Source organism: Dromaius novaehollandiae, chromosome 2 (assembly GCF_036370855.1).
Source record: "Dromaius novaehollandiae isolate bDroNov1 chromosome 2, bDroNov1.hap1, whole genome shotgun sequence".
NCBI classification, from domain to species: Eukaryota; Metazoa; Chordata; class Aves; order Casuariiformes; family Dromaiidae; genus Dromaius; species Dromaius novaehollandiae.
The window spans coordinates 70,514,060-70,526,817 of NC_088099.1; the positions used below are offsets into that span (position 1 = coordinate 70,514,060).

The 12,758-nt window shown below is 43.1% G+C and overlaps 1 protein-coding gene across 3 annotated transcripts in view; it reads right to left on the reverse strand.

Annotated features, from left to right (window-relative positions):
- The window catches only part of LPCAT1 (lysophosphatidylcholine acyltransferase 1), a 70,274-nt gene extending 57,972 nt beyond the window's left edge, over nt 1-12,302 (reverse strand). The window contains exons 1-3 of one of the 3 annotated variants that reach the window (XM_026093896.2): nt 11,981-12,302; nt 4,341-4,483; nt 2,714-2,928 (exon numbers count right to left, since the gene is read on the reverse strand). In XM_026093896.2, the coding sequence (XP_025949681.2) occupies nt 2,714-2,928; nt 4,341-4,483; nt 11,981-12,268 (646 nt within the window). In that variant the 5' untranslated portion in view covers nt 12,269-12,302. Of the gene's footprint in view, nt 1-2,713; nt 2,929-4,340; nt 4,484-11,808; nt 11,920-11,980 lie in introns of those variants that run through there. The other 2 variants (XM_026093895.2, XM_026093898.2) reach the window with 2 other exon arrangements.
- Nucleotides 12,303-12,758: the final 456 nt, after the last annotated feature.

Sequence of the window (12,758 nt, forward strand, 5' to 3'; positions counted from 1 at the left end):
TTAACTCTGGGCACTGCTTTCAGCACATACATTATTTGAAACCTTTAAGAAGATTCTGAAAAGACTGCTAACAAGCCTCAATTAGGAGGCAGCAGTGTTAGCTTTATCAATGGCTGGCTCCAAAATTCCACTGGAGCTGGTACAGGAAGTTTGCAAGAGTCACAAAAACTGAAGAACATAAAACAATTCTGACCTTTCTGGGACAAATTCTGCACGAATGTCTGACTGAAGAGTTTCACTAAATCCAAAAAAAATATGACCACATTTCGCCATATCACATACATGAAGTGTATACATGATAACATGAATTACCCCCCTTTTTTTAATTAAAAGAAGAATAAAGAATAACATTGAATTATCACACTAGATCAAGGAAGCAGAAGATGGTCAGTAGCAGCTGTTTCACAGAAAGCCTTTTTCAAGCAGAACCCCCCCCCCCAAAAAAAAAAAAAAAAACGAAACAGAAAACCACTTCATTTTACTGGCAAATTCTCACTAAACTTTAAGCCAAACTCTAATCATTACAGTACAGAAACTTACTTATCTGATTTTCAAAGTCCATTCACTTTAATAACACACACGAAGTAATTACTGTTGCTCAAACAAGAGCAGTTTTAGAAGCTTTTTGAACTCTGAATCCCAATTGTGACCTCTGTCATGTTTCTAATCATTTCGATGGCTTTTCTCTGAACACTTTGTAATGGACTGCATCATTTTTGTAGCTGCATGACACAAAATAAATGCAGTAATATAGGACAAAATACTAATTTACTTGACTGCACTGTTTTTTCCAGTAAGATTACATCAAATCCTCATATGTAGCCCTTGTGGGGGTTTTCGGTGTTCCGTAGCTATTTTTGCTCACACATGAACAAAATCCCCTCAAGTGAAATCTTAGCCCTAGTAAAGTGAATCATTATTTTACTATCTTTTAAAACCATGCATTGGACTAAGTCTAGACTTCATTTGAATCCTTTAAAAATTAACTTAAATTATGTATATAGGAAACAGTGTGGACTTCTTGATATGCCTAATTTGTGCTATAATCAGTGCAATTGTAATCTCCATCTCCCCACAGATTTCTTCAGACTTTCATACCAGTCCCCACTGAATCTATTAAGTGGAATACTTAGGGAGTTATTACAGCTTTTGGCTGATTTTTGTCTTTTCATCACATTTTAGTGACACAACATGGCATGGAGTTAACTCCTCTAGTTTGAGTTCTCCAAACAGTCCAGCTGAAAGGAGAGCTCCACATGGGCTAATTTATTTTGCTGAGCTGGCAATTACTAAGCAGTCAGTGAGTCAGCTGAGAAACAGCGTAAATCTGCCCTTGCTTCTATGGCTGGACTGCAGATTTCCGATGCAGCCTAGATATCCTTTCACAGCAAGATCTTTCAAAACTGGACAACCTACTTCAGTTTTCTTTTTCTTTTGTTTTCAAGCTATGCTTGTTTGCACACATTCATTTTTTAAACATGCCTATATCCTTTTGTTCGAAAGATTCATTTCTTTTTACACAGATGTCCACTTTTTAAGCCACAAACTCTACTAATCAAACATCCAATGTATTTGAAATCTATCTAAAGTTCTGGCATATGCTCTACTTGATGGACAGACACCTTTGTATCAAGGAATTCTCTACATGAAGCTTCTAGATGTAACCACTCAGGATTTGCCAGCCATCTTTCAGCCTCTGGTTTAAAGCATGCCTTTAAAGTCACGTTGTCCAATGAAACTTTAGGAGGATGTCAACATCAGCAGCCTCATTCCACTTATTTGCTATTAAACTCAAAGCTTTTCTTCAGACGTCTATATTTAAGCATCCTCAGCCAAAGGCCAAAGTCAAATCTTTTGTCCTTTTTATAGTACCCTTAAAATCTACACAATGCAACATAGATTGTTAGAACTTTGCTGGTCCCTGCACAAGAGAGTAGGCTTCTCTAAAATGCTGCCATACAAACTTTTGCTACAAGCCCTCTTTCCTTGTAGTCTAAAGTGAACTAGTCTTTAATACTTACATCTTTGGTGCAACTGCACCAAAAATATAAAATAAAAAAAAAAAATAAAAAGGTCTCACTAAACACTAGGTGGAAATTTGCATTGGTAACTTCAAAGACAGTATTCCAATACTACTGACTTTGGTATCTGCATTTCTTACAACTAAAGCTGAGAGCACAACAATCTGCTTCTTACCTCTCATTGCCTGCCTCAAACAAACTTACTAGGGGAATATGAGGGATTAGCATCACTCCCTCAAGGCAGAATCCCATTCAGAGCAGATGGCCATTCTGAAAGCTTACTTGAGAGAGAGCCTCCCAACACACCCCAAGAAAGAGTGGTTTTGGTGGACTTTCTCTAAAGCCTCCCCTTTGCCTCCACAGCCCCATCTTAACTTGCTTTTCTATTTGCCAGGTCTTAAGATGTTGCCTTTTCACTGCAAATTTAACCAAGGGTTCTGCAGAATTAAGTTTGGACTTTGTACAAGATTTACCTTTGGGGGTGGGGGGAATATATATATATATATATATACACACACACACACACACAGACACACCCCCCCAAACTTTTTCTGTCAACTTTCATTAATCACAGAAGACCTAGAAAAGTCTCACCTCAAGTGATAGCAAAATGTTCTTTGTGCTTCAGGGCTTCTCCATAACTAGTAAACTTAAGTAATCTTTTTTGAAAAGTTAAGTGTGTTTCAACTTACTTCCCCACACAGGAATATCTTTGCTTTCTGCTTTCATCACAATGGAGGCAAAGGTCATTGTTACTGGAATGGCATCAAAGTAGGATGAATGGGGAGCCACAGTTAATATTGCTGCTTCTGATGGCAATGCCCGTCTGCCTTTTACATTTATCCAGTGGAATCCTCCAGCAAGCCACATCATTCTCATGATTGCTTTCAGCAAAACATCCACTATCCTGTAAAGAGTTGAGATAAGTTACAGTGCCACAGGGATATAAAATATTTTAAAGAAAAACTTTACATAAAAACTATAAGCATGCAGAAGGTAGACAGACAGGATATACTGCTTAAATAGAACAGGAACATTGCATAGTCATTCTATTCTCTTCCTGAGCAGGTTTAATACCATGTTCAAGGTAAGAGGCCATTTGATCAGACTATGACTGCTGATTTTCTCCTATAAATGTTTAATTATGCTTTTTAATAATGCCAAAATGTTCCAATAAACTTAGTCCCGGAAAACAGTATTAGGACACTGCTGGAATGCAACAACCCTGATTCTTGGGTTCAAGTTTACCAAAACAAACCAGTGGAGCAACGCAAGGCAGAGATTTTCAACTAGAGGGATGCACAAAAAATACACCATCTGGGAGCTCTGGAAATATTTTACTTTCTTTCCTCTTCCCCTTCTTCCTATCTTTTCCTTAAGTGTTTTTTTTTTCCTTGCCTGGCAGTCACGCAAACAAAAACATTTACTTTGAACCAAAAGGGTGCAAAAAAACAAACAGCACAAGTTGTTATACTCACAGGGACTGAAGACTGGAGAGCAGGGTGATACTGAAGAGTAGATGAAATGGGGGAGGGACAATCTAAAAGCTTGAAAACTCTATGCGAGAATTGAAGGCCATCCATTTTTCCTCTACTCATTACATTTAATTTGGAATAATATCGATATAAAGTGACATGCCTCTATGGTTCTCAACCTACTTCCCTCCTGTGATACAAAATACAATCAACTTCCCTTGTGCTAGTGCCAGCTCCTACAGTTTCAGTGTTTTCTACCAAAGAGGCGATACACTACTCCCTCCTTGCTCCTCAAATAGCAGTTATCACAGATGGGTGAACACTACCTTACATTTGACTTTAATTGGCATTCCATTATCAATGTAAGCACAAAGACCTACTGAGTGCCAAGGCATAGAGCAAGCCCTCAGAGAATCAACAGAAATTCTGTCAATTCATCACAAGGTAGCAAACAATGAGGTGAAACAGTTTAAACAACAATCCAGAATATGAAATCTGGACATATTCCACGGTGTCAATCTTCATAACATGAAGTTGATATTTACAGGAATAATTGAATTTGAAGGACATTACAATGAAGTTTCACATTACATCCTCGATAAAGAAAAAGACTGATAATGATCTGTTTCTTTCCCTATAATTCTAGGGTCATCTAGTAGAATCAAACGATTGAGATATTTTTAGTTTCCCATTTAAGGAAAACATTTAAGTGATAAATATTTTTCTTCTGAGGAAGAGAAAAGCAGGTCTGTGGGACAAATATCAAGTATTTCCAGTCTTCTCCATTTCAAAGTGCTGAACTAAATATTGGTTCTCTTAGTACTGCACTGCATCAGTGACTCACTTTCGCCACCAGGAGATGGGCTTTTCAAGCTCTTGCTCATCAGATCCCATTGAAGCAATGAATGCAAAAGGCCAGGCCAGCAACATCATAAAAGCAGCAAAAAAGAGTCGGATAGGAAACAGAGTCAAGGTCATGAAGGCAATCTGCAAAATCCAAAACAAGTGAGTTATTCTAACAATCTCAGACTAAAAAAACTCAGCAATTCCTAGAAACTGTTCTGAAGTGTTAACTAAAAATATATTCCAAATAATGTTATATTTGTATATATGTAATACTTTTGTATTCAGATTTTAATTATAGCTGAAACGGCAATACTCTAAAAGCTAACACAGTCTTAGCTTTCTACACTTCAGGTACAATGCCTGTCAGTGAGTACATACAAATGCTCTTTTCCCTTTCTGCAGCCTCAAATTAAGTAAATACTCAGGATGGGCATGTTGCAAATCTTACTGCACAGTAGAGTCAGTCCGTCAAAGCAGCTCCCAGCCAGTGATGTGCATGTCTTCAGCAAGGTACATTCACATGGCAATACAGAGCCCGACTTAGTAAGCTCTTCCAGGACTGGGCAAGCACCACACCCTCTGCAGCACGTTCCCAAAACCAGAGGATGTGGGCAACACTGTGCAGAGACACCTCTAGAAAAACACATCTAGACAGGCTTATGAATTTATGTTCCAGGCCTGTGCTAACAGGCCAGGCACAACTCCCCGGAAAGCAGTGATTTAGCAGAAGTTACCTGCCCCTTTAAAGTCACAGTGAACCTGGTTGCTTCTACACTTCCTCCTGGCACCATACTACTCGGAGAGCCCATTCCCAGCCAGCCAGCCCTCTGCCTTCAACATAGATAAAAACAGGTCATTTCAGAACTTCTATCAGAGTCTTAACAAGACTTACCCCAAAAGTAGGGCCTTTCCTGAGCTGCTTGGAGTTGTTTCCAACTGCCCCCCTCCCCCCCCAAATGCAACTTAGCTACTATTTGTGGAAGGATCCACTTGTTGCAGGAAATAGTACCAAGAGCTGAGAGTCTCATCCTTCTCACTCAAAGGACAGGAAGAAAGTAAAAAATGCTTTTAAAGTGGAGGGGGATATTGCTTCACATGATTGGCTAAGGGAGGGAGGATGAACCTAAAACAGTTTGATGCGAAGAAGCTGACTGGGGTAGAACCAATGTTTCTCAAGCTGTACACAGGAGGCTGGCAGAAGATGGACAGGACAGTGAAATGATAAAAAGCCTATGTAAAGAAAGAGAATTCAAAAGAAAATATGCTATGCATTCACAGGTGCACTAGATGAGGTAGGAAAGTATTATTCAGCATGATGGCTGGGCAAGGATCAGGAATGAGGCATAAGGTGCTGTCTCATATTACACTTAATCTGGTCTATCTGTGAGCTGCTCTGAAAAGCATTATTCATATTCTCCTCCTCTCCCCTGCTGCAGATCTAGTCATCATGCAGCTCAGTTTTCCATTCACCAGCTCCTGCTTCCTCTTACTTTCCAAATGAGGACAGTTTTGCAGAAAATCAGCTCACTAAACCAACTCATCCTGTAGCTGCACAGATCTCTACATGCAGCCTAGGGCAGCTGTAGGGAACACACAGCTGGAGAAAACCAAAAGCCACCAGTTCCATGTGCAGTCCACAGCAATGCCAGATTTTATAATGATGCTTCAGACTGACACTGTCATCTCATAAGAACCATGGTCTCATTCCCAAACACAGGACTCCAATCCTTGGGTGGGCTGCTTCAGTTAACTAAATCAGAAGGCAGAGAAGACTTTCTTGGATAGGCTAGTTTCTGAGATCAGCCAGTTTAACTTTCTAAACTGGCAATGGTCAGATACATGCTGAAGTCACATTAACTGACATGACTTTGCAGCCACAGACAAAACCACCCCTTCTGGCAGTAGCAAGCAATTAAGTCACATCAGCTGTCTCATAAAACCTCACTCAGACTGTGGAATGAGGGAGAAGGAGACAGATTAGTGAACAGGGACATGAGAGATCTAGAAGCTGCATGAGAAGAAAAAAATTAATAAGCAAGATTTTTGTTTGCAAAAGAGGTGGGGTTAGGAGAATGAATAACATAGGGATTCAAGAATTGATTAGTAGTAAGATCAAGAAGTTAAAAAAGCTGAGAAGACAATAGAAAGGGTACAAGTGTCTCAGGAAATCAGAGGCAGAGAAAGTAGCAGCCTCAATGAAACTGAGAAAACAGGGGAGTACTCATCTGCAAACTGGGGGAGAGAGAGCACTTGCCCTGCAGGCTAAGAAAAGAGGGACCAGCTGTCTAGATAAGGGAGAAAACAAGATCCAGGTGAGGACACAAAAAACCACTTCTCTACTGTGAGGATGGTTGAACAACAGGACAGGTTGCCTGGAGAGGTTGTGGATTCTACATCCTTGGAGATATTCAGAACTTGACTGGGTAAGCTCCTGAGCAAGCTGCTCTGACTGACCCTTCTTGAGCAGGGGGGTGAGACCAGATGAACTCCAGAGGTCCCTTCCAACACCAGAGGTTCTATGTTACAGTTCTCTGGGATCCACATCCTCTTCCTTCAACACCTCATAGTCTCCTCCTACCAGGGCAGCGCTGAATGGCAAGTGACTGGTGAGCAATACAGTCCTTGTATCTGTGCAAAAATCTTTCGTATCAAGATCACTTTAGGACCACGCTGCAGAATGACAGCAGTAGTTACATCCATATGGCTTTGGAAAATGAAACAAATGGGTAGAAGAGGCCTCTTTGCTTTCTGTGTCCAGAGAGGTCAGTGATAGAAACAGCCAGCAAGAAGTAGTTTTAAGTACACAGGCTACCACTGCTGTTACACCCAAGAAGTAGTTATAAGTACACAGGCTACCACTGCTGTTACACCAACCTCTTGTTAGCAGATGGCAGTGGAGTACCTTTCCACATAAGAAGTTTTGTAGGAGGGAGAAGGACTATGTTTGGCCCCTAAAGAAGGTCAGGAACCAACAAAGACATGAATATTTGAAAAGTAGTTGAGTCTGCATTCAGACATCTTCCTGGGTATGAAAGTTTTTATCCTGTAAAGCCTATATACAGTATTATTGTCAGTGACAGATAGAAAAAGGGAGAAGGTCCAAGCTCTGCTGGCCATTGTCAGAGATGAGAATGCAGGAGAGCTGGACTCCTGGTCTGATCCTGTACAGACATCTTATATGGTGATTGTAATTTTACATATTTAGGACACTCACCTACACAGATATATTTTCCTATTAACATAAATTCTACCTGGTAAGAATATGTGTAAACACCTGTGTTTTAAGATACATTTAAGGAACTCAAGATCCATTTGGAGCTACACATTGTGAGGTGCAGCTCATTATCAGTTTTCTCAAGAGGGGTTTGACAACAGTTTAATTAACATTTGCTGGTTAACAGGATGCTGCTTTGTTCTTTCAAGAGTTGAACTGTAGGCTGTGAAACACCCATGGACAGCAAAAAGGGAGAAGATGGTCTTCTAGCTCATAACAGAAGGTTGCCCTGAGAAACTGGATTCTACCCTTCCATCAGAAACACTCCAGTCTGATGCAAGGCAAGTCACTTAAACTAAATAGGTACCGCAGGTACCATAGGAACCTCTTGTTTGAGAAACCCTGCATTCTGGTTTGAGGAATATGAAACTACTTTCAATGAAGGTACAAAATATCAACCTAAGTCCTTTGTAAGTTCTCCAAAACCTCAAGTCCTAAACACCAGGCATGAAAATCAAGAATACCCTTGTTTCTTCTTCTTTATGTCTGTCTCCTGTCTTGAAAGTCAGTATCATATCTCTCATTCATACAGAAACTGGAAAAATGCACCTTTGAGTATTATTACCAATAGTGAACTGCACATTTAACATGGTAAAGGTACTGATTTTTAACATATCAGATAGAAACCACATCTTGCCCCTCCTTTCACTTCTTCAGTATCATCATCCCTATATCCCCAATTTACCAGTAGCAAAGATTGCAGTCAAAGAGCTGGAATTCATCCCTCAACAGTTCTCTTAACACCTGTTTTCCTACTTTGCCAGTTCCCTCCTTTACACAGTTACGGAGAAAATTACAGGAGTACAAATTTTCAGGCATGACTAAGCCAATCTAACAAATGACTGCTGCTAAAAAGGGTGGTCCTGTTTCCTCTCTCCTTAATCCTTCCCTTGCGTCAGATCTAGCACTTACCTGAGCTTACAGTGAGCCAAAACAGCTAATTAAACTGAAGAAAAGCAATCCCAGCAAAAGAAAAAAATAATCCAATCAGAATACAGAAAAACACAATAATTTTCTACTGGTTTAATGAGCCAAATCAGCTCACAAGGGCACCAGTGTACACTAGCACTGGTGCAATAAAAAGGCCAGAAACAGTGACAGCAATGACGATGGCACTTTACTATCTTTTTAATTGGCAGGGAAACACCAAGTCACTGCCACCATCTCAGTGAATTACCATAGTCGTCCTCAGAGTGCAATCTACATTGCTGCTGTCACTGTGCTACCTTTTACCTGCTTCAACTCACATGTTCCCACTTTCTACCTTGTACTGAGTCAGGTGATCATTTGAGAAGTGAGCCAATTGAAGGGACCAATGACTAAACCAGCTAAAAACTATTTACTCCTATTTTTGTGCTAGTTTTCTGCCAATTTCACCTATTAATCAGTGAAATAAACAAAGCTATGAATATTCTCTGGCAGCTTCAGTAATGCCTTCTGCCTATCCTGCAGAGGTAACTTGATTCAAGAGTTTGATTTAAGCGGTAAGTGCCCAGAGCATGTTAGGATATTAATGAAACCATGTCTGCCTTTCTTCGAGATAGCATCTTTTTGTTATAGTACTGAAATAAAACAGGTAAGTTCAGGAATCACCTCAATTTTCATGCTCAAATTTGGGCAAAACTAACCAGCATTCCTACAGAAAGCACAAGACTCAAAGTTTTCTAGCTTTACTGCTTCTGTCTTCCCGTTATCTCCCATTTTTTATGAAGCCAATAAAAGAGATAACGTGTCAATTCCTTGACATTCAAATGGGCTTTTTTGCTGCCTTGCTTTCTCACTGGAGTTGTTCTCTACTTTTTCACTTCTGCAGCCTTAGGCTGAAATGCACTGAAGTGCATTTACTTTGACCTGTATTAGTAAAAGAAGTTAATCTAACCTTATCGAGAGGGCAGAACGAGGAAGGCATGAAGCAGTGGTGAAGAAAATAGAGTTATCTGACAGAACATAAGCAACAGACAACAGTCCTTCAAAGTAGTCTTGTCTCTCAGTTCCCTTTGCTCATCAACTCTTCGCGTACCTCCAGTCCCCATATGTTCCTAACCTGCTTCGATAGGTTTTGCAATCCCAGAACTCACACTTATTGCATTCATGGGGTAGATATGTGCATACTGTGCCACAGCTACAGCTGAACAGGAAGCGAGTTCAGCTGTAATACTTCTTACTGAACCCTGAGCAACAGGCCAGGACTGTATGGAAAAGAACACACACTGCTGTAATTGACTGTAAAGCAGACTCCCCATTCAAGAAGTCTCCCTTTCCGGGAGAGGGAGATTCCCTAGAGAAAGGTGGGATCACAGCAACTGCGGCTTAACCCTTGCCCACAGTTCCACAGCTCTTCTTTAACTACCTCTATCTCAAGCACAACTTTTCTTTCAATTAGCAAAGACGTTATGAGAGTATGGTTAAGGTAGAGAAGATCTACCACAGTTCTGTATGCCAGCATGTGCACTTCTTCACATAATACTGCAAACATAAGATTGTGAGAAAGGCTGGCTTAAAGAGCTCTGTGCCACTGTATATCAATAAAAGGTTTTTCACTTAAAAAGCTAGACCAGATCACACTCTTTTCTTTGATGAAACTATTCCTTTCGTCTGCCCACAGTGAAAGGCTACAGAACTTTAAATGCATCTTGCAGTTTTTATTGAAAATAATAAATTCTTGAAACCAAATGGCAAAGCTCATGTCTCATACAGATGTAAAGATCAAGCCATACAGAAGACAGATGTGTACTACAACCAGTCACTTAGCTGGCAAAGCGGCTAAAGGTCTATGTTGATCTATGCTATCATTGTTGATCTAGGAGATTGACAACACCAATAATTCATGAGACTTAATACTGCAAAAACTGTGAAACTGGTACTCTACCCCCCCACTATTTTAAAAATTCCTCTCAAATAACCAAGTAGGAAGTGAATTTAAAGATACACTAACACTGCAAAATAAAACATATTCTGTTATTGTTATAATTAGATACAACCATAATGCATATGACCACATGCTATCATTGCTTCTCTCCACTTCCTGAAAGAGTTCTACCTCATTAATTTCATAGAAAAGATGACTTAAGGAATGAAGCAGGGTTACATAGAAAAGAAATCATTAAAACTGTGTGATTTATTGGAAAAGCTCCAAGTATAAAGTAAATGAGGCAAATGATATAAGAAACCCTTCAGCCTTCCCCCATTCAAACAGCAGCTCCTCACGGTAACCACTGAACTCATCATTTCTCTGTTTCATACTGAGAAACTTGATAAAAAAAAGTCTTTTCCACTGGAGTCCACTATAAATTTCTTGGCCATCAGGTATTTAACATGATGCACATTCCACTGTTTTGTAAATCAGGCTGCTATGTGTCTCATGTTAAGTACTGGGTGGCAACAAGGCAAAGCAACAAGGAACTCACACTCAGAACGTATCATGTTATCAAAGTATTAAATATTCCACAGAAAGATGGATCCAAAGAGCCTTGATCTGACATGTTCAAAATTAATGGAGTTTAACTTCCATGCTGATGGGTATGCTCTTTTCTCCAACCACTGAAGGGTGTTATACCCCTAACAACAGCTTTAAGGAAACATTTGTAAAAAACTCAAGTATTACAATAAGGAAAGCCACAGAAAAGGCCAATTCCTTTTTAGGGAAGTCTTTGACAGTATTTCTTCATCCAGTAAATGCTTACTAAGAGACTAAGACGAGGGCCATAAAGTGTGACTATCCAACTACCTATTGCTCATCAGGTGAGGTGAATGAGGCAGAGGCATGGGAAAAAGCCATACAACTGCAAATTTGCACTGAACCGATTCTTCCAATCTCATGCTACCTGTACAATGCATAAATTATACCGTATGGATTATTTACCCGGAGGCCAAACTTCAGATGCACGGACTACTTTGGCCCTGGCATAGCTTAACTTGACACCGGGCAAGAGAATCTCTACAGAATTGTCCTCCAGGCCCCCATTAAAAGAACAAAAAGGAAAAAAAAATCAGCGAAGAAGTTGAGGAACACACCCTTGGGGCGGCCCTACAAAGGCGATTTGCCCCGCGAGACCCAGCTCAGGCCCCTCTGGCTGCGCAGCCACCCCTCCCCAGGCAGCGCGGCCCCCGCTTACCGCCGCCAACGGCCCACCGCGCGCGCCCACCCGCGCCGCAGCCTTGCGAGCGGAGCTCTGCGCACACACACACGCACCGGTTTTCCGCGGTCCCGCCGCTCCCGGCGGCTCACAAAGCACCGGCAGCAGGGCGTCCCCGCCCGCTGCAGGACGTGGTCGGCCAGTCGGTACGCCGCGGGGGACGTGCGCAAGGGATGGGAGGGGGGGAGGGAAGGGGAACTGAGGGGGCCGGGCCCTGCACGCCCCTACCTTAGCTTTCTCCAAGGGGCTGAGGCGCAGTTGGTGCACGAAGGGGCTCCGCGGCGGCGGCCCGCGCTCCCGGCTGCCGGCCACGCAGCATCCTCGGCCGCGGCTGCTCAACTTCATCGCGGGGCAAGGGACGGCGTCGTGGGGCAGGACTGCACCAGGCCCCGGCAAGGAAAAGGCCGAGGACACCGCGCAGCTACCACTAGTTCCCGAGTAACGGCAAGCAAGGCACCCGCGGCCACCCCGCTCGCCAGTAGGCTCCGGCCCCCGCCCTCCTCGGGGCCTGCGCATGCGCCCTGCGCGCCGGCTACAGCTGCTAGGCTGGGCGCCGGTTTCCGCGTCGTTGGGGGGGGGGGGGGGAGCGGAGGCGGCGGTGTGCGCGCCCGCGCTTCGCCTTGTGTGAGCGCCGCGCGCGCGCTCCCGCGCCCACCCATCCCTTCATCCCTGAGAATCTTGGGAGCGCGGCGCCGCCCGGGGGGCCGCCCCTCCCCCCGGCCCGGGCACCTTCCCCCAGGCCGCGCTGTCGGGGCGCGGTGTCGCCCACATCGCGCGTCCCTCTCATCGGCGGCGCGGGGAGCCCCGAGGGGGATCGAGCGGGCGGGCTGAGGGCTGTTTCACAAATAGGATCTGGGATGGCGTCACGAGCCTTCGGGGCGGCCCTGCGTGGGTAGCGCAGGGCGGCCGTGGGAGCACGAGTGGCCGGGGCGGGGCCGGCGGCCGCGGCTCGGGTGGGCCGAGGCTGGCAGCTCACTTGGGTGCCTGCCTGGCCTCCTGAAGTACT